The sequence below is a fragment of the Palaemon carinicauda genome, chromosome 1 (assembly GCF_036898095.1).
Source record: "Palaemon carinicauda isolate YSFRI2023 chromosome 1, ASM3689809v2, whole genome shotgun sequence".
In the NCBI taxonomy this organism is placed as follows: Eukaryota; Metazoa; Arthropoda; class Malacostraca; order Decapoda; family Palaemonidae; genus Palaemon; species Palaemon carinicauda.
Window position 1 is genome coordinate 97,829,362 of NC_090725.1, and position 23,229 is coordinate 97,852,590.

General features: G+C 38.5%; 1 protein-coding gene across 5 annotated transcripts in view; it reads right to left on the reverse strand.

Moving 5' to 3' along the window:
* Mettl3 (methyltransferase like 3) overlaps positions 1-23,229 on the reverse strand; it is a 210,296-nt gene that overhangs the window by 42,237 nt on the left and 144,830 nt on the right. For 3 of the 5 annotated variants that reach the window (XR_011045887.1, XR_011045886.1, XR_011045885.1), the window contains exons 9-11: positions 4,778-4,925; positions 4,334-4,509; positions 962-1,128 (exon numbers count right to left, since the gene is read on the reverse strand). Coding sequence is in view for 2 of the 5 variants with exons in the window: in XM_068382979.1 (XP_068239080.1) it covers positions 1,017-1,128; positions 4,334-4,509; positions 4,778-4,925 (436 nt within the window). In the remaining 3 variants the exon portion in view is untranslated. Of the gene's footprint in view, positions 1-931; positions 1,129-4,333; positions 4,510-4,777; positions 4,926-23,229 lie in introns of those variants that run through there. The other 2 variants (XM_068382979.1, XM_068382960.1) reach the window with 1 other exon arrangement.

Sequence of the window (23,229 nt, forward strand, 5' to 3'; positions counted from 1 at the left end):
AAATGGTAGCAAAATGTCAAAAAGCAATAGCGCATTGAAAAATTGGTCCCTAAGCAATATATGATTTCTGTCTATTTAAACAACTATTGACAGAATTTGCACATAACTGTTGGTTTGGCAAGGAAACCCAGATTTAAATTAGTGAATAAAGAAAGAATGCATACATGAAATGTACAATATCTCAGACAAGAGATTGATGCAATAACATAGAGAAGAATATTACAAAAAAAAGTGTGTTGCTGTAGGTGCAAAAAGTAAAATACAGTACTGTAGTGAACTGTTGCAAGAGACATGTGTTGTGACTGTGTTTCTAAAATGGCTTAGGAATTGTCATTCAAATCATAGAAAACAGTGAATGAATCAAGTGTCATCCTCCCACCTTTGCCAATAAGCACAAATAAATAGATCATCAACCTTTAGCAAACCTTCCAGCTCTTTCTTGACATACAGTATTTTTTCCTTAAATCCACCTTCCCTACCTCCCCCTCCATCAACTAAACTCTACTGCCCACCTCTCTACTTTTCATAGTAAAGTATGCTGCCTCCCTTCATTCTTTTATGTGCTCACCTGTAAAATTATTATTGCTAATTTCTTCATCATACTTTAAGAACTGTCTACATTTAATTCACATTTCCTTGCTTTCTCTGTATCAAATGTAATTATCCTGCAAAATGGCAGGATTTTTGTTTATTTTTAATGTCAAAGAATAATCCAAATTTTCCCTAATCAAATTAATGGTATTGGGAATCTATTTACAAAATTTCCTGAAAATACTTTCATTAAAAAAAAATTACTTTCATAGGGTGAGGTAAACCTGTATGAGGATTCAGCTGTATGCAGTACTGTATACTGAATACACTATGATCATTAGTTTACAAAATAAACCATTGTAATTAAAAAAAATGTATCAGTACAGAGATAACAACATAGTACTTTAAATAATAAAGTATATTTTATTACTTGCTTAAATACTTCAATAGGAGAATTTTCTTTAAAAAAGAAAAGACGAATCTCATTACTGAGAGGTTGGTTTACGACATATGCCATCAGGATATCGCTCCTTGAAAGACTTGACGAGGTCTTCTTCAAGCAGATTTACACCCTCCAACTGGTTTCCAAGAGTTACCCTGCAAACAAAATTCAATTAATCATTCATATTAAGATCAGACCTAAATATTTAGTTTAGGATAACCTCAAAATTAATAACTTATAAATTTCCCTAAAGAGAAAAAAAACAAAAAACAGCAAGAGGGACGAAAAACCTATTCTTACAGTGAAGTTACTGCCATCATTTTCACTTGCAGAATTACTTTTACTTTTTTCAATTGCATCACATAAAATCATTGGTATCCCTTCAAGCTTCAAGTGTGTTGCTTTTTCCTTGAATATTTATCTGTTCCATACGTTGTACTAGAGTAAAGCTATTTGAACTATTGCTACCTTCAATTATTTAGATTTTTAAGATGTACAGTTAGCCCTTAATATTTGTAAGGGTTAAGTAAATACCTGTGAATGTTGAAAATCCACAAATATATGCTATCCCATTAATAACACTCGGATCACCTATCTTCTTATTCAACTAAAATAGATCCTTTGGTATCTTAGTGTACACAGACAAGAAATAAAATCAAAAGCATTTAGTTTTGCAACACCTAATAAGGAAAGCATTCACAGTCATATAACAGCAAATACATGAAAACATGTTTACAGAAAATACAAAAAGCCATTTCTAAACAAGGGCATAAATATTAATTATATGTTACATTATAGTATGTCTTCTCAGCCCTCTCTTTGCTTTTATATCATTGTGAATACTATCCCTTATTTCCTTTTATATAACTGTGAATATTATTTCTTTTGTCTTTTCTGGAAAGGCTCAGTCATGTACTGGTATTGTGTAAAAATATCTTTCATGCCTGAACTGTGGAATAAGAACCAACTGGATAAAAAAATGAAAAAATAAAAAATAAAAATAAAATATCAATAAAACTAGAAGATGACTGTAAAACCAGCTAAAATGACCGTGGTCCGAAAATTCCACCCACGAAAATTCCACCCACGAAAATTCCACCCACCAAATTCCACCCACGAAAATTTCACCCATGTAAAATTCCACCCACGAAAGTTCCACCCATATTTTCTATATTTTTTATTTTCTTTCATTTATTTAATCATTAGACTAAATGAAACTTTGTTTATTTCATATCAATAACTGAAGGTTTAAATGTTAACAACTTTATTTACTTTATATATATATATATATATATATATATATATATATATATATATATATATATATATATATATATATATATATATATACACACACACACACACACACACATATATATATATATATATATATATATTGTGGGTGATTATTTTAAACAACTATCTTCGTTAAACAGTCACCATCCTACAGACTAGTATTGAAACAGTTGTTTGTTTATTTTAAAGAACTATCTTCGTTAAACAATCACTATCCTACAGGCTATTCTTGAAACAGTTGTTTGTTTATATTAAAGAAGTGTATAATAAGAAGTGTATTTCCTTTTTGGCATATTTATAGAAGCCTTTTCCTGTTGGTATATTTGCTCAAGCATTTTTTCCTTTTGGTATATTTAGAATAGCCTTAAGGTGTCCAACGTGGAAGAGGTGAACGGAGACGGAGAGTTGAACCTCTTTTCCCTATCGAAATGTGGAATGTACGTGAGCGTACTCTAAATAACGTACCGAGGACAAACAATCATGTGGAAGGTTTTAATAGTGCTCTAAGAATGTCGTTAACAAGTATCCATCCAAATTTATGGACATTTTGCTCATCACTCCAAAAAGAGTAAGCTCTAACCCAAACTAAAATTATTCATTTAATTTTAAGACGAGGAGACGAGGCTCAGAAAAGAAAGAAATATAAGTCTATAAATGAGAGACTTATAAATCTTGTAGAAAATTATGAGCCATCATGCATATTAGAATTTCTAAAAGGTATAGCACATAACTTGCATGGTTAAATAAATTTAAATTCTTTTGTTTGAAATTTAATTTTGCATAGGTTGCAATACGAAATGGATACAATCAATAAATATTATTTTATGTATTCAAAATTGTCTGTTTCCTTTACCATATGTATAAGAGTAATTTCAACCTCACTTTCAATGGATATAATCAATAACTATTATTTTATGTTTTAAAAATTGTGTTTCCTTTCCCATATGAATAATAGTAATTTCAACCTCACTTTCAATGGATACAAAAAAATAAATATTATTTAATGTTTTAAAAATTGTCTGTGTTTCCTTTCCCACACGTATTATAGTCATTTCAACCTCACTTTTATGATTAAACATACAGGAAAGACAAGAAGTAGAAATTCTTTGTGGGTGGAATTTCCGTGGGTGGAACTTGACGTGGGTGAAATTTTCGTGGGTGGAATTTGGTGGGAGGAATGTTCGTGGGTGGAATTTTCGTGGGTGGAATTTACATAGCACCAAAATGACATGATACAAACAAGTAAGAAATCCCCCATCAAAGGGAGATTGGGATTGCCTTGAAGTTGAGTTTTATCCATGAATAAAATTACAAATAAAATAAATCTTTAAGGATAATAAAAGTTTTTGAAATTAACAAGGAAGAGAGCACCAGTAAAGATGAAGGGAAGGCTCCAATAACATTAATTAGAGAGACACTAAACACAACATAAGGTACACAAAGTTAAACTGTCCCAACCACAAACAACCTGAAAATATTTTCCTAGATAAACCATGAAGAGATGTAAATATTTTGGGCAAATTTTACACTTCACTAACATTTAGTTATCGTCTTTAGCACTCCAACCATTTTTCAGCATGACTATAACATAAAATTTTTAAATATATAAACGTGAGGACAAAGAAATACAATGAATATAACTTAGCGAGACATGCAGTAAATGTTTATTCATGATACCATCGAGAAAATTAGAAAACTTATTTTCTTTTCCTCAGGAAATCACAGAAAATAAAGGTGTTACTGTACATGGGATTCTTTCCCTCAAACTCTTGAAGAACAAGTAAATAATGAGCCCAGGCTAGAACAGAGCTACATAAGGCACCTGATGCACTTGCATAAATATAAAAAAGAACATTTTCATAAAAAAAAAAAATCTGAAAAATGAAATATAGATGTTCTAACCACTAATGCAATAATCTAAATTTCCAAAAAGGACAGGTCGTTAGTCATGCCCCTTAAGTTGTCACAGATGAAATCTATTATAAAAATGTATATATATATGAAAATCATCTTAAAATCAATATACAACATTTGTGTTCACTTTCTGCCCTACAAAACGCTTACCAGTTAGGTTGTACATTGTGTGGTCTGCCAAACAATTCCAATTTACGGGTTCCTGGAGAAAGACGTTCAATAATTCCATAAATCTCGTCGGGCTTATGACTAGTGGCTCTTACTTCTGCCACAATAACATCCCCATCTAAGCCTCTGTTGACCTTAGGATTGCCTTTCATCCCTACCTGTTATAAGGGATAGAAAGTTATGAAATGTCCAGTATGATATAATTAAATATAGATATAACCTTTGCAAACTCTACATCTGTGCTCTATGATTAATGAAAAAGACTTCAAATCTTAATTTCACAAAGCACTTGCAATCAAATATCCTTCCAAAGTTGTTTGTTATAGTAAATGATTAAAACATTATATAAAAAAACAATATTCAAGTATTTTCAGTAAAGCTATTAAAATTTAGGTTTGCTACAACTTTAAAATAATTCATACTCACTAAGCAATGTTCTTTGCCATGGTTAAGCCAATGACCTGTTCTTCCTGTACGAATAATCCTTTGCAGTTGATTAGTTTTTACCCATATAATTTCATCAACTCTTTCATAGCCCCAGAGTTTCAAACACTCTCGTCCTAATTCCATTGCCCTGAGAGAGAGAGGATTTTAATTATCTCAACTTGCCACACATTCAGAAGTATTTATATTCATATGATTAATTCAGATTAGCCTTAATGCTATACCATGTACAGTAATACCTTGAGATACGAGTTTAATGCATTCCGGGACCCGAGCTCGAATGTCAATTCGCTCGCATCTCGGATCAATTTTTCCCACATAAAATTAACTAAATAAAATTCATTCATTCCTACCCTCTAAAAAAAACACCTCAAAACAGTATATTACAGTGGAAAAACATGTTTTTAATTGTTCTGATTCACATTCTACACTCACAAAATAACAAATACCTATGTACTGGTTATGATCTGCAATAAAATGTGACATTATTATGGAGTTCTTACCTTCGAGACAGACGGTAGCGGCTAACGGCTGTGTGTGCGGAGGAGGAGGAGGGAGAGAGACTTAATGGCAACATGTTCGGTACGCTACACTTTTGTAACACTACGTAACATAACTTAAACTTTAAATTTAACTTAAATGAAATTAGCTTACCGCACACACGCGTAAAAATAAATGTTAATCTTACGTTACACTAAACTTAATTCTAATTTTGTATTCATTTTAACTTTTTTAATTTTCTTCTTCCGGCTGGGCTCTTTTTGTCTTGCTTTTTGACTCGCTTTCACCTTCACTTTTTACCGGCCTTTTCAAAAGGAACCTATCTAAGGATGTTTGCTTTTGTCTCCCCTTCAAAATGTTACGAAAATGACGTATGCAAGTGTCGTCACAAAAGGCTAACGCACGACCACATGCCAACTTGTCCGGGTGCCTCTTTTCCATAAAATCAAAAAACTCCTACCACTTCGTTAACACGTCTTTGATTTCTGTTGTAGAAAGGCGGCCCTCGTCTTCCACCTCCTCCTCACTACTGAGTTCCTGCAACACCTCCGAATGTTGCATCTCCTGGAGCTCGATCAATTCCTGTGTCGTGAGCTCTTCCTGATGCTCCTCAACAAGGTCGTTCACGTCTGCCTCATCTACCTCCAGCCCCACGTTCTTTCCAAGAGACACGATTTCATCCACCACAATAGTTTCGGGGTCATCAGGGTCTGGCGTATCAAACCCTTCAAAGTTCCTCTCAGCGACAGAAGCTGGCCACAATATTTTTCATGCTGAATTAGGAGTTCTTCGTGAGACACCCTGCCATGCATAATCAATAATTTTTAAGCAATGGACGATATTGAAATGTTCCTTCCAAAATTCACGAAAGGCGAGATTGATGTTGTCTGTGGTATCGAAGCATTTCTTGAAAAAATGCTTCGTGTACAGTTTTCTAAAGTTGGAAATTACTTGTTGGTCCATGGGCTGGAGGAGTGGCGTGGTGTTGGGCGGGAGATAAAGGACCTTGATGAACCTGTACTCATCAAGAACGTCTTCTTCGAGACCAGGAAGGTGACCAGGGGGATTGTCGAGGACCAGGAGACATTTCATTGGCAGGCTTTTCTCGGCCAAATATTTTTTGACTGCCGAACCAAAGCACAGATTAATCCACACTGTGAAGAAATGCCGCGTAACCCAAGCCTTAGCATTAGCGTGCCACATCACTTGCAGTTTTTCTTTCAAGATCCTTTGGCTCTTGAAAGCACGTAAGTTTTCTGAGTAGTACACCAGCAGTGGCTTGACCTTACAGTCACCGCTAGCATTGGCACACAAGGCTAGAGTTAACCGGTCCTTCATGGGTTTATGGCCCGGTAGTCTCTTCTCCTCTGCCATGATGAATGTCCTCCTGGTCATCTTCTTCCAGAAAAGGCCAGGTTTATCGCAGTTGAACACTTGTTGGGGGATGTATCCTTGTTCTGCGATAACTGAGGCAAAGGTTTTGACGAAGTCCGCCGCGGCCTTCGAGTCGAAACTTGCTGCTTCCCCATGCCTCACAACCGAGTGTATCCCAGTCCGTTTTTTGAAATTATCTAACCAACCACGACTGGCTTTGAAGGCTCTCTCAGCTGCTTGCTTTCCTTTCAAGTCATCGTAGATTCTGCTGGCCTTTTCACAGATGATAGTCTCGGTCACACTATCTCCCGCCAACTGTTTCTCCTATATCCATATTAAAAGAAGCCTCTCCATCTCGTCATGGATATCACTGCACAGCTTGGAAAGGATGGTTAGTCCTTTGGAGGGCTTGGTGCTCTTTATAGCATCCTTCTGCTTGAGGACGGTACATATTGTTGATGTACTCCTCTCATATTGGTGAGCCAGCTCAGTTACTCGTACACCACTCTCATGTTTTTCAATTATTTCATGGTTCATCTCGATTGTCATCATACGCTTTTTCTTTTCACTACCCTTGTTTGCACTCGCTTGCTTTGAACCCATTGCTTATTCACTTAATTCTGTACTGATTAACGCAAAAAACACGTAAAAGATGCAAACACTACAGCCGATACTTGGAGATAACTTTACGCACCGGAGATCCGACAGGAAAGACCGAGCGATGCTGTCCTGGTGAGCCGCCTCTCGCACACTCGGCCACCTAGCGGCCGCATAGGGAACCGTCTTGTATCCCCGTATCTCAAATTTTTCTCGTAATTCGGGGCAAAAATTTACTTGAAGTTTTCCTCGTATCTCAAATTTCTCGTATGTTGGGACACTCGTATGTCGAGGTATAACTGTACTATGATATATCTATGTCCTGAATAAAGAGAAGTATATTGTATTAAGCTTTGTTAAAAACAATTTATTTTGTCAAAATGGTATTTTTATAATAAAATTGATTTTTGAATATACTTACCTGGTAGTTACATATATAGCTTAAATCGTGCACGATGAAACACTGGATTTAAGCTATACAGTATATATGTAACTACCAGGGAAGTTACATATTTAAAATTACATAATTTCTAAAATAAATTGCTTAAGAGAAATATTGCTAATAAGTCAGCCTACAATCATAGTCTTTCATTGCCTCGGATACTACTGTACATTTTTTTTCAACGAACAAGTGGTGGTAACATGAATATGTACCAAAGGATGTGTGGGACCTCTGGGTGTTAAATGCTTCACTTTTTGTACACTCTGGACCACTGCAAGAGAAATAGGTGGAACTGGGAAGTAATGGGTGGCTGCACTCTTAGCCCCATCCAAAACTAAAATATTTTCAGGGTACTAAGTACTCCATTGCAAAACTACTGCAACATACCGGGTACATAAAAAGGTGTCCATAGGTTCTCCTCACCTTCTCCTACAGCTCTGGACCTTTATGATATTGGTTTGAAAGGTTTTAAATGAAAACAAATGTACAGAGCACTATTCATTACTGGGATAGTAAAACAAACATTATTGCTGGCAATCTAGATTCAGACATATTGATATACAGTAATCCCTTGGCTATTATGGGTGTTCCATTGCAGGCATCCAAACAATAGTTGAAACCCCAATTAGTAAGTACAGAAATCTACAGTAATTTTTCCCCTTTTTTAATTATTCACATTTTAAACATTTTCTTTATAAATCTAAGCTTTCATGAACCATTCTAACACTCTTATAAACCTGTATACACAAACAAAACACTTTTCAAATTAACTGTATGTATGTATGTATGTATGACATATATATATATATATATATACTATATATATATATATATATATATATATATATATATATATATATACATATATATATATATATATATATATATATATATATATATATATATATATATATATATATATATATATATATATATATATATATATATATATATATATATATATACACATATACATATACATATACATATACCTATACAGTGATACCTCGGTACTCGACCATAATCCGTTCGAGATCCGTGTTCGACCTCCGATTTGTTCGAGTACCGAATTTTTTTTCCCCATAAGAAATAATGGTATATATTCTATTCCGTTCCCAAGCACTCGAACAGGCCCAAAATATTAATAAAACGTGTACCTAAACAACAATAATTATCTAAATGTGTATGAAATTGGTCAGAAAATCCTATAAAACAATTTTAAACCATTTACTGTACTAAAATAAAACAATTTTAAACCATTTTCTGTACTGTAGTGAACATACCTTTGAGCAGCGGTTCGATGGCATACAGGGATGGATGTGGAGAGGATGGAAGGGGGAGGTTACTGCTTGGAAGGAGAGTCCCCTTCCATGATGTGGCGGGGTAGTTCTCCTTCAGGAGTTGTTTCTCTCTCCAATGAAAGGGTGGGCAGATCTATTTCAGGGGTTTCTTCTCTTCTTTGTCTCTTCTTTGGAGGAGAAACAGGCTTTGATGTAGCAGCTTTCTTTTCTTTTGTGAAAAACTGGTCTATTGTTAATTGTTTCTTCCTCCTCTGCAGTATTCTTCGAAAATGATACATGACACTATCATTAAACATATGCACTGCCCGGTTTGCTACTGCAATTTCTGGGTGGTATTTTTCAGCAAAAGCCTGCACATCTGCCCACTTGGAACAAATTTCATTGATGAGAGAACTTGGAACATCCTCCCTTACCTCATCCTCTTCTGAAGATTCCTGCTCCACAATCAGATCCTGCTGCTGTTGTTGTTGCAGGTGCAACAATTCCTCCACAGTCAACTCGGTAGAATGGCTTTCTACAAGCTCATCAATATCATCCTTGTCGACCTCAAGCCCCAAACTCCTGCCCATGACAACAATTTCCTCAACGACATCAGTGTCATCAGAAATTACAGGGGTAGCAGTGCTTGGACCCGCCTCTGGTTGGAAACCTTCAAACTCCCTCTCTGTGACACATGATGGCCACAGCTTACGCCAGGCAGAGTTCAATGTCCTATAGGTCACACCTCGCCAAGCTTGGTCAATCATGTTAACAGAGTTGAGGATGCTGAAGTGTTCCTTCCAGAATTCCTTTAGGGTCAACTTCGTGTCACTGGTCACTTCAAAACACTTTCTGAAAAGGGCCTTGGTATAGAGTTTTTTGAAGTTTGAAATGACCTGTTGGTCCATGGGCTGGAGTATGGGAGTAGTATTGGGGGGCAAGAATTTGATTTTGATAAAGCTGTATTCTTCTTTCAAGTCATCCTCGAGACCTGGAGGATGTGCAGGAGCATTGTCCATAACCAGAAGACATTTCATTGGCAAGCTCTTTTCAATGAGGTAAGCCTTAACCTGGGGGGCAAACACTTCGTTTATCCACTCAGTAAAGAATTGTCTTGTGACCCAAGATTTAGTGTTCGAGCGCCACATAACTGGTAGTGCACTTTTACAAATATTATTTCGTTTGAACACCCGGGGGTTGTCCGAGTGGTACACTAACAAGGGTTTGATCTTGCAATCGCCACTTGCATTTGCACACAGCAACAATGTTAGCCTATCTTTCATTGGCTTGTGACCTGGCATCTTCGTCTCGTCCTTGGTAATGTACGTATTGGCTGGCATTTTCTTCCAAAATAACCCAGTCTCATCACAATTAAAGACTTGTTGTGCGATCAAATTTTGTTCATTTATGTACCGATCGAATTCCCCCACGTATTTATCGGCTGCAATTTGATCCGAACTAGCTGCCTCCCCATGCCTAGTAACACGATGAATACCTGTTCTATTACGAAACTTTTCAAACCAACCCCTGCTCGCTTTAAATGTAAATGAATCACTTTCACTGGTACTCGGACTTTTCTTCACTAATTCTTCATAGATATGCAACGCTTTTTCACAAATGAACGCTTCACTAACACTTTCCCCGGCCAACTGTTTTTCTTTAATAAATATTAAAAGCAACTTTTCCATCTCCTCAATCACTTGTGGCCTTTGCCTAGTTACCGCCGTAACTCCCGTTGCAACATTCGCCTTCTTAATCATTTCTTTATGCTTTAAAAACGTAGAAATGGTCGACTTCGCCATTCCGTATTCTACCGCTAAATCGGACACTCGTACACCATTCTCATATTTCGCTATAATTTCCTTCTTCAACTCGATCGTTGTTCGCACTGTTTTCCTCTTCTCCTTCCCCTTAACACTCATTACTTTCTTGGGACTCATTATGAAAGCTAAAAAAGCAATTAAAAGCACTGAAAATCACTAAATCACAACGAATGCTGATCGCGCGTTGTCTGAGTGACGCTCTCGAGAGAACTGATGCTTCCCGAACAAGCGAGAGTGGCCGAGATGGCGCGATCATCACAAAGCCCATGCGGTCGTCACGTGTTCGGCTGGTCGAGTACCGAATTTTTGGTCGAGCACCGCAGCAAAAATTTCTCGAAAATTTTGGTCGAACTCCGAATTGTTCGAGTATAGAGTCGTTCGACTACCGAGGTATCACTGTACATATATATATATATATATATATATATATATATATATATATATATATATATATATACACACACACACATATATATATATATATATATATATATATATATATATTATATATATATAACGAATTTTGAGCAAAGCGAAAAATCTATTTTTGGGTGAGATAGCCATGTCGTCCTGATGGAAGATTCCTAATAGTAGCTTCCTAAGGGATATATGTACTACAATGATATTCCCAGAGAATTTACCTTTAGGTCTCCAGAATTCTAACTCCTGGCGCGAATATCCTTAAAATTTCTCTCAAGGATATCGCATAATATTAGGGACGTATTCTTGACACGCCACATAGCAATCTTCACCCCCAAATAGCGTTTACGCTTCGAGGGGTAAGGTGGCAAAAATAGAAGGGGAGCTGTATCAAAGTTACCCTACTTCCCATACTACTATTGAGTATCAAGATGGCGCCATATCCAAGATGGCGGACATTCCTTGTAGCGATTAGCATGGTGCTACAGATATAGTAGTTTCGGGAGGGATTCTGCGAAGAGCTTTTCTATAGAAAAGGAGGATGGGTCCATCAGGACGACATGGCTATCTCACCCAAAAATAGATTTTTCGCTTCACTCAAAATCCGTTTTTTGGGTTCAAGCCGTCATCCTGATGGAAGCTTACCAGAGCATTACTGTATCTGTGGATTTTCAACAGTGCCTTAATCTTGGAATAATATTTCTATGGTCATCTGGACCATTTGAGATAAATGATGTTTCTATGGTCATCTGGACCATTTGAGACAAATGACGTTACCGTTACCCGTCATTATCACTAATCATAAACAATGTTAGTGCTTCCTGCCCCCTACAGGCAAGAGTCATTCTAGACGGTAGAAAAGGGGCCTCAAGGTTAGCATATATTGTAAGAACAAACATAAGTATTCACTAGGTATACAAACGGTCTCACGGTTTGTATATATTGTCCGAACAATATCAATGTCCATTATATCCATCGTTTGTAAGCATACAATGATATGAGGTTTACTTACATGAGTAAGTCAAAGAACACTGGCATCTTATATATGCAAATTGCCGGGTGAATTAGGACACAATTACACTACGGTCCCGAATTATACTTGTTCGAATTATACGATTCCCCTTTTATGTGATCGCTATTTTTCAAAAATAAATTTTCTGTATCTGCGAAGCTGTTCAAAGTCTGCTAGTCAAGCACTACAAAATGTATCAAATCTATTGTCTTTTCAAGTATATAGTAAATAGCCTATTGAAGGATAAAATTCCACATCAACAATGAAATCAACTGTTAACCGTGCGAGTCCAGCTGACAAAATGCAAACAGAATTGTGGTTACGTTCTCGGCAATCTTTATCTTTCTCCAACCTTTCGATAATTTTAATGGTAGTGTTAATAATGGTATATTAAAGCATTACAGCATTTTTATTTAGTACAGTATATATAAAAGTTTTATTTTTCCCTTCGGGCGTTCAAAGTTTTCAAGAGTAGACTGGGTTCATTTATCGGCAGTGAATAGCCTAAACTTCGGTAACGAGTCGGCAATATTTTGTCATATTTTAAACAGTATACATTTTATTTGCAAAGATTGGTTTTGTAGAGGACACGGTATAATTATAAAAATCTCTCTCTCTCTCTCTCTCTCTCTCTCTCTCTCTCTCTAAGAAATAAAACCTTAGTTCACGTATGGCAACCAGAGTTTAAGAATGAAATTAACATGACTATTGTTAGTTGTAGCGATCAATTCCTCGCTTCAGGAGGTACAAGAAACAAAAACACGCCATTCGATTACAACACCTGATTCACTCTCTCTCTCTCTCTCTCTCTCTCTCTCTCTCTCTCTCTCTCTCTCTCTCTCTCTCTCTCTCTCTCTCTCTTGTTATACAATACTTACAAATAGATGAAGAATCCAAAATCAGTTTCCTTAAAGTGTCAATTAGATACGAAACGAAAAAATTATACCGTGTATACATCCATTTCAGTCGTAGCTTAAAATACGGCATTCAATTTCATCAGCAAACCACTATTTTTTGGGAAACATCATTTTATTCTAGAAAATTGCTACTCTTTAAATAGTTAATTGCACATTAAGAAAACGTGTACTTTTGTTTTTAAATTTCGGGTGTTTTAAAAATCGAGTATTGTTGACTTCTTTTTGTTTTACTTTTGGCTGTGATCAGATCAGCTGATGTCTAGCTGCCGCTCTCAATAATATGCGCGTGCGATCACAGTAACAAAGTATTGTTTATACCATTTCTTAACTTATTCAAACCATCTACACAGTGTACTCTCTCTCTCTCTCTCTCTCTCTCTCTCTCTCTCTCTCTCTCTCTCTCTCTCTCTCTCTCTCTCTCTCTCTCTCTCTCTCTCTGTGTGGGCTACTTTTCACTACCTCTCATTTCTTACCTCTCTCTATCTCACTAACAAATGAAATCTTTGTTGCTTCACAAAGTTTCAGTTATATTGAAAATTAATAAGGATTCAATTTTCCTTACTTTTTCCAATGTCGCACCATCTCTGTCATCTTTAGTAACAGTTTAGAATTAACGTAAATTATCATTTAGTCATTAGCGGCAGTTTGTTATTGTTGATTAAACACAAAAAAAAAGAAAGAAAGAAAAAAAAGTTCCTGCTTTCCTACGTATGTAGGAATTTATAGATACGGTAAATAATATTTGTAATAACTTATTTACTAAAAGATTTTAATATCATTATTTATCACTTTCATCATGCGTGGTTAATGCCTTCGTTTGTTTATTATGATCGAAGATGGAGCATACAGTAAACGAATGGAAGGTTTCCGTTTCAGGTGGCGTCATAAAGAAAAACATTATATAAATGGCATTCATTTCTTTTATTTGGAAGTCCTAAGAAAAATTAAGCAGTACATTGGTAATAACAAAATCAACATATAATCAATACTTGGTAAGATTGCTGTTGATGCAAAAACTAACCTTTACACACAGATGTGTAAATGCGTCTGTTTCTTCGTTATGATCAGAGATTAAACGTAAACAAAACATTGGTTGTCGTTTTTTATCATGCTTTTTGGCGTGTTTAGGAAATGCATGATATAAAATCGCCTTTATTTTGATGAATCTGGATTTTCAATGATACAACAAGAGCTAGTCTATAGAGTGATGGTTTTGCTATTCACCAGTTGTCTTATACAATAGATACGACAAACATTAAAATTTGTCTGTATTTTGGGTCATGTTATAACGGGAAATATACGTGTTTACACCCATCCTGGTTGTAATTTTAACCTTTTTTCAAGTTATTAGAACTTTAAAGTATCTTAAATGTTTCATTTATTTACAAGAACAATTTGATATTATAAAAAAATACAGTATAGTACATATTAAGTATTGGAAATGGGTAGTAAACACGTTTGAATAGGCAAGTTGCTGGTTGCCATGGCCCCAATAGAGTTATTTCTGTTAGTTGTGTGTTTCGAAATATGCGATTTTCCATTTATACGAGGTCATTGATCGACCAAATTCTCGCATAATTCGGGTCCCTACTGTACATTCTAATAGACATTTATTTCTAATAAATGACTAAATGAAATAACAAGTGAAATGAATGTAACATGATAAAGGAATTATTCATGCGACGTATACAGAAATTATTTTCCCTTTTGAAAGGGAAGAAATGATGAGTGCTACTCTCAACTGAAGAAATTTTTTTAATGAATTTTTCCTTTATAATTTCTGTACATGTTGTATCCTATCAACACTGTATACTACGTACACATGGCACAAGTGTTATCTGTATAATTCCACACCTGAGATTTTGAACAGATTTAGTGTCACGATGGTAATACTCATTTAAAGGGTATCACACCAGAAGTGTTGACACTTTTTTCACGATTTAACACTCATTTAAAGGGTATCACACCAGAAGTGTTGACACCTTTTTCCTTTAATTAATAGTCCCAATCAATTAACTGTTCATCGCAGTAATTAGAAGACAGATTTTAATACAGTACCTGCCGCCACCACATAATGCTTCAGTTTATGGACCTGCTTAGCATAGTGTTTGTAGCATACTCTGGATGATTTCCATCCAGTATATGAGCGAAGACGCTCAAAGTCCATATACTGAAAAAAGTTCAGTGATGAAGCAATTTTCCTCGGATCATGACCTGCGGGTGTACTGTCAGGATCTGCTCTGCGAATAAAGTAGGTGAGCTTCGCCCTCAGTTGCTTTAGGGATAAGTTTGATCCAGAGGTTTCTCCTTTAAAGAGCTGTCCTCCCCTGAAGTCTGAAGTTCTATGAAGATAGACCTTTAGACACTCTACAGGACATAGAGAGGCAGATTCTCCAGGGACCCCACCTCTTAGTGGGTAGCTCGTTCTGAGTGAGAAAGGTTGGATCAGGAAAGAGATTCAGTTCTCCTGCTTCTCTGAACTGAATGTGGCCCTTATTTCTAGATAGGGCTACTATTTCACTAACTCTAGCCCCAAAGGTTATAGCGAACAGAAAAATAACCTTTTGGGTTAGATCCTTGAGGGAACAATCTTCTTTGTTCACAGATGAGGCATAATGTAGGACCTTGTCTAAAGACCATGAGATGGGCTTTGGAGGTGCTGCAGGCCTATGCCTTGCGCATGCCTTCGGAATCTTATTAAAGATTTCATTCGCCAGATCCACTTGAAAGGCATATAGAAGAGGTCTAGTCAAGGCTGACTTGCACGTAGTTATCGTGTTGGCTGCCAGACCTTCATTATGAAGGTGGACAAAGAAGGACAAACAGAAGTTCATTGAAATTTCTTTCGGTCCTTTTGCTTTTACAAAAGCAACCCACTTTTTCCAAGATGACTCATATTGTCTTCTAGTTGACTTAGACTTGTATTCTTCTAAGAATTCTATATTGCCTTCCGAGATCCCAAATCTTTTCCTAACCGCTAGGGCAAGAAAATCATGAAATGAAGGGTTTGGGCTCTCTGTGATAAATCGAAGGCAATTAACTTCTGAACCCTCTGAGATAGTCCTAGGTTCAGTACTAGGGCCAGCCTCAGCCTCAGTTCCTTCACTAAAGGGAACCAGTTGCTCTTGGGCTACTTGGGAGCCACCAGAGCTACTCCTCCCTGGAAGGATCTCAGCATGTTGAGGGCCTTCAACAGGAGATTGGATGGGATGAACAGGAATTCCTGAGTCCATCCCTTCCATACTAGAGACATGGTGTCTGTTATCTCCTCTAGAGGATCCTCGTATGGGGCTTCATATCGAGGTAGTTTCTTGATGATGCTCGTCACGAAGAGGTCGATCTGCAGCTCGGGGACTTGTTCCCATCTGGGAGAGAATAGGTCTGCATGTCACATTGCGGATCGATTGTACATGAACTGCTGATTGGTGCCATCCTTTTAGGCAAGGGATGGCTAACATCACCTAAACTATATGAGACGCTCTCTAGCCTTGTCGGTTCCGTCGTCACATTATCGTTTCGATGTCCCAGATCGGCCTGAGGAGGTCTGATCTGCATGGAGAGTGTTTCCCCAACCACGACAGGACTAACATGGCCTTGGGTAGAAATGACCGAGTCCCTTGGATTTTCCTCTGATGGGAATGAACACCCCATTCCTCCGACTAGGCATCCATGCGGATGATCTTCAATAGTCGAGGTAGTTGCAAGGGCATGGTCTTCAATAGGCTTTTGGCTTTTGACCATTGTTAGGGAAGCGATTAAGGAAAGATTGATATCGGTCCTTTTAGATCTCTTCGAGCGTTTGATGTGTATCTTCTCCAGACTCTTAACGCATCTTTCAGCTGTGCTCTTAGCACTGGGTCTGTCCCTATTGCGAACTGGAGAGAGTTCAGAACTCTTCCCTGTTAGCATCTTAGAATCCTGACTAATTACCATAGTCTCTTGACCAACCCTGTGATCTCCTTTTACATCTCTAAGGGAAAGGAGAGGCGGTGTGACCTCAGGTTTCGATGGTTTTTAACCACTGTAGCCTTTGAGCTGGAGAGAATCGAGACTTCTTGAAGCTGATTTTGCATCCCCGATGTTCCAGGAACCGGATCACTTCCTTGGATGCTCATAGACCAGCCACCTCAGGTGCTGCTCACACCAGCCTTTTGTCCAGGTACTTTGTTACCTGAACCATTTCTAGGCTTGGTTTTTGTGTGACTGTGTCCGCCAATTCCGTGAAGATACTTAGGACTGTGTTTAGTCCGACAAGTATCTTTCCTAGGACATACGTTACCCTCTGTAACTTGAATCCTAGGTAGGAGGAGAGGGGGCAACGGACTGGAAGCTGCCAATAGGCATCTTTCAGGTCTGACAAAACTGTGAACACCCATTTTTGAAATAGGGTCCTTATGTTCAGAAGGATTAACATTTTGAACTTACTGTTTTATTTGACTCTGAGTTTTCTTGAGTTCTTCTTGTGAACACCAAACAGCCTTCCCTGGAATTCGATAGAGTATACTTTCCTTACCCCCTGTATGCTCTAGAGCTCTAAGGTATACTCTTCCAGGACAGGGTTGGAGTGTAGGAAGAGTTGAGGAAATGATGGTGGAGGCATGTCTATTTTCCATCCTAGTCCCATCTTGATTAGGCCTTGGACCCAAGGATCGAAAGTCCAGCGATCCTGAAGGAACCTCCCTCCTACCAGAAGCGTCTCTTTGCTTCAACTGATCAGAAGGTTTACCTCTTCGACCGCCTGCCTGTGGCACCGCGGTCATCGAAACTGTGGGATGTTGTTGAACAGCCCAAGGAAAATTTCTAAACTTTTCCGTCTTCCTTTTAGGTTGGGAACCCACATCCGTGGAAGACTTTCTCTTTGAAGAGATGCCCCACTTCTGGAGAAGTCCCATATTCTCTGTGGTGGCTTTCTTAATGATCTCTCTGAATACCTCGTTTGGAAAGAGGTCCCTACCCCAGATGTTGGAAGATATCAGCTTCCTGGTTTCATGTTTCACTGTTGTGGCAGCGAACACAAACTCCCTACAGGCTCTCCTAATCTTCATAAAGGCATAAAGGTCTTTTACTTAGGTGGCCATATGCATTTTGGCCAAGACCATGAGCATGTCTGGGGTACTTTGATGGGCTGAACACAACTCTATGCAGTTCTGTAGGGATAGGGAGGCTGAAAGTCTCTCCTTTGTCTCTTGTTCCTTGCACAAAAGAAACTCAGAAAGTTTAGGGAGATTCTCGCTAAACTGTCGTCCAGCGACATCCGCGTCTAGTTTCCCTACTGAAAAGGTTACGTGGACTTCCTTCCAATCCTTCTCCTGCATGAGAAAGGTTGGTAACAAAGGCTTGCATTCCTCGAGTGCAGGACATGGTTTGCCTGCCTCCACTGCCTTGGCAACAGATTTAAATGCCTTCCACATAAAGGGGAATGATATTGAAGAAGGAGCAAGAAAGGTAGGGTGTCTGTTACTTAGTGTGAACACTTTCGACACCGAGTAACCCGCCTTTCTCAGGCTACTTGACAAGATAGCCTGTGCCTTATCATGGTCTACAATCATGACCTCCTTCGGTTTCGTTTCATTTCCTGACGTTGGTTCATGCTTCAGTCGAATGAAGCAATTAGGGAAAGCGTTAAAGCTTGGCCAAAACTGGATTTCATCTATAGGAACATCACCCATCTTCTCCGAGATGTAGAGTTTGCCGTCTAAAATTGGCATGAGCTCCGCATACCTCCAGGGATTGGTTTTGGAGCATGTCGGAAGGTCTTGGTCTCTGGGTCATTTGTATGACCCTTGGGGAGCGACAAGTAAAGCTTCACAGAGCTCTATCTTGAATTTTGCTTCCTCCTTTTCGCCTTGTTTGTGAAAATTTTCCATTAGACCCTTCGTATGGGCCAGTAACTGGTCCATTTTATCTAATAGAGGGGTAGAAGGTGAAGATGTCGAGGTTAACGGCTCTAGAGCCAGCACAGACGGAAGCAATTCTGACACGACATTGTCCACCTCTTCCCGTGGGGGCTTCCCGCCCTCCGTCCCAAAGGCTATTTGGACGCATGGAGGTGAGAATCGTGCCTGGGGCACCACTATTTCCCTACTTGCTTTCGGGAATAGTAAGCTACGCATCCTATTATTAGGTAGGTATGGTCCCGGAGAGATCTTCTGGAACCCTCTTACCCAATTGCGTAGTTTCTTACAAGCTGCATCTCTAGACTCCATCGACTTGGGATTATCAAAACCCTCGGACACTAAGGTCTGACATATATTGCAAACTTGGGGGTTCCAATAATGCAAGGATTCGGAAATAATATTGCAGGGGGCATGAAACCTGCATGTATTATGACCGTAAAAGTACTTACTCTTAATATTGCAGAAGACTGCAACACATGTCATCTGGGGTTCCTCCTGTAAAGAAAGGAAAGCAGAATGAGTATACATGTGATTATCTCACTGATAAGCAATATGTAAAAGTCATCTTTTAACTAAAATAGCTTAGGATAATAAGCTAGAAAGGGACATACTTGTATATCCCTTGCAAGCAAATGCTGTTACCTCCCCTCAGTATTACCTATAAAGAGATTCCTTTATCAAGACAACTCTAACGAAAGGGTTCTAACTCCTAGGGGTAGGAAAAGTGTACAATGCCACTGCCTCTTTTAATTATTTAACACTGTGGGGTAAGGATGACTGATTTCTAATCAGAGTATTGAAGGAATTCTATTCTTTCAATATAGGAATGGTCTCAGCAGAAGCCCGCACAAGGGTACCCAAGATATGTTAGAAATTAACTACTGTATAATCATCCTATAATTTTCTGTTTGCAGTATATACTATATTGCAAAATACCGATTACTGTATAATTATACATTGTAGTTCAGCCAGTGTGATGCCATTATGGCTAGCATCTGATGGCATGGTCCAGCCGGCATGACGACTGGACTAGGAAATATAAAAGACATATATTTGTGCATCCTACCCAGCCCATTTGCTGTGGCCTTCCCTTCCAATATTAAAATCATAGAGTTTCCTGATCAGGGAAACTCAAGGATAAGGGTACTAACCTTTAAGGATAGAAAGTGTACTACCACCGGCCCTTTAATTTATTTAATATTGTAAGGTAAAACGTAAACTGATTTCTAATCAGAATATTGAAGAAATTCTATTCTTTCAATATAGGATTTGTCTCAGCAAACACCTGGGCAAGGATACCCAAGATATATTGGAAGATAACTACTAGTATAATATATACATTAGTTTTCTATCTGCAGTATATCCTATACTGCAAATATACTGACTACTGTATAAACATAGACTGTAATTCAGCCGGCATAGCTAGTCCCTGCCGGCACAGTCCGGCCAGCATGCTAGCTAAAAGAGAGAGAAACAGCATGGAGTGAAGGACTGCCTTATTACTGTGTATGCATACACTAATAAAGGATGTAAATATGTAATTTACTGCCTTTCTCCAGAAAGAAGGTTCAAATGGAAGGGGAGAATGTCTCATTCAGGCTTCCATCCAGCCACCAGTACCATCGCCGGCAAGGTCCGGCCGACACATGGCCGGCAGGCTAGCACTGGTACAGTCGGCGTACCACCGGCTGAGTCAGCACTTGTCTGTGCCGGTCCGGCTGGCATACCGCCGGACACCGGCCAGGCTAGTACCCCGCCAATAGCACTTCTGGCTGGCAGTCCAAGCGGGGACTGAAGAACCTTGGTGACAGAAGAGACTTCCCACCAATAGTCATCATGGCTGCCGCCAGCCGCCGGCAGATGACATGGCTGCCAGCAGCCTGCATAGCCGCCGGCAGTTGTAGTAAATATGGCCACCGGCAGTCGTCGTGGCATCCACCATGGCTGCCGGCAGTTTCCCTAGCCGCCGGCAGCCGGCATGGCCGCCTGCAGCTATCATGGTAGCCGGCAGCCAGCATATACGCAGGCAGTCAGACAACAGCTGTTGAGTAGGAGTCCGGCCGGCCCCACAACCCACCGGCAATCGGTGAGATTGGTGGACGACGGCCCAAAGAGATACGAAGGCTAGGCCATCACTAAAGGACAGAGGGGGAGGGAAAAGGATCCTGTATGAGGTGTGGAAGGAGCCGGCAAGGTTGCCGGTCCTACACACCCTTAAGAAACTCTGTTTCAGTATCGGCGCCATCCTAGGCGGTAGGAGAATCTCTATTCTCCAACCTAGGGTCTGCCAATACAGTTAAGGGGATGGCGGCAGTGCCGCCTCCTCTCAACAAAGGAGAAACAGGGTTCCAGTGCCGGCGCCATCCTAGGCAGCAGAAGAATATTTAATATTCAGCCTCTGGTCTGCGAGCACAGGATTATTCTTCTAGGCCGCAGGGAGAACGTGGCAGCATCATACAACCACTTCAAGTGCGGCCTAGGGAGGGCTAGCCTCCTATGATGGCAGCCAAGCCGGCAGGGGAATGACTATTCACCCTGCCGGCCGGCTGCCGGCACAAGACTAAATACTCTCAGGTTCTGACCAAATCCCAAAACCTGCTATCTGCGGCTAAGGGAAGGGACAGAAAACCCTAGGCTAGTCATGCCTGAATGAAAACTCGAGGCACGACCCACTGGGGTTGTAGCCTAAGGCTACACTCAGAGGGAAGGAGGGATAACGCTTAAATCTCCACTGGAGACGAGTATCGGTTTATATAATAATTCTAGGAAATATCTATCTCCGCCTGAATTGATAAAACAATACACGAGGGTAACCGGGGAAATGTCTGCAAGTATACTATATCGCCTAGGTTAGGTTACCTAGGCAAGACGAGATCTCGGTTACCTAAATCACAGAAACTCTGACTCATACGATCGACATATAAATTGCCTAAATAGCTTTCATAATTAATTCATTCATGCTATTTCAACCGGGAATGTCGTTCTACTAACTAAATAACACATGCCTAACGAACGATAGCACCCATGGCGCCTCCGGTAACAGGCCTAGCTCCTAATCACAATAAATTAATTTCACTGTGAGACAGGAGCTAAAATATACACATTGTAAAGAATCAATACTCAACTTTCCAGAAGCGAAAGAAGCTGGAGATTGCATAATAATTCTTGTAAATCGATCGAAAAAGTTAGATCAACAGGGAACACCATGCAAAATAGCTACAGAATTAGGAATGTCCGCCATCTTGGATATGGCGCCATCTTGATACCCAATAGTAATAAGGGAAGTAGGGTAACCTTGATACAGCTCCCCTTCTATTTTTGCCACTTTACCCCTCGAAGCATAAACGCTATTCAGGGGTGGAGATTGCTATAAGGCGTGTCAAGAGTACGTCCTTGATAATATGCGATATCCTTGAAAGAAATTTTAAGCATATTCGCGCCAGGAGTTAGAATTCTGGAGACCTACAGGTAAATTCTCTGGGAATATCACTGTAGTAAATATATCCCTTAGGAAGCTACTATTAGGAACCTTCCATCAGGACGACATGGCTTGAGCCCAAATATATATATATATATATATATGTATATGTATATGTATATGTATATATATATATATATATGTATATGTATATATATTTATATATATATATATGTATATATATATATATATATATTCAAATAAGCCATATATATTTTAGATACAATAATGTATGGATTCTCTTAACAACCTCGGGATCAGAGCCCCAGGCGAAATCACACAAAGACAAGAGCTTGTGACCGGCCGGGAATCGAACTCTGGTCGGTCACAAGCTCTTGCCTTTGTGTGATTTCGCCTGGGGCTCTGATCCTGAGGTCGTTAAGAGAATCCAGGCATTAATGTATCTAAAATATATATAGCTTATTTGAATATGAAAACACATCTAAATGTGCAAAATTTATCACATATATATATATATATGTGTGTGTGTGTGTGTATATATATGTGTATATATATATATATATATATGTATGTATATATATATGTATGTATATATATATATATATATGTATATGTATATATATATATATATATATATATATATATATATATATATATAAATATATATATAAATATATATGTATATATATATACATATATATATATATGTATATATATATATATATATACACA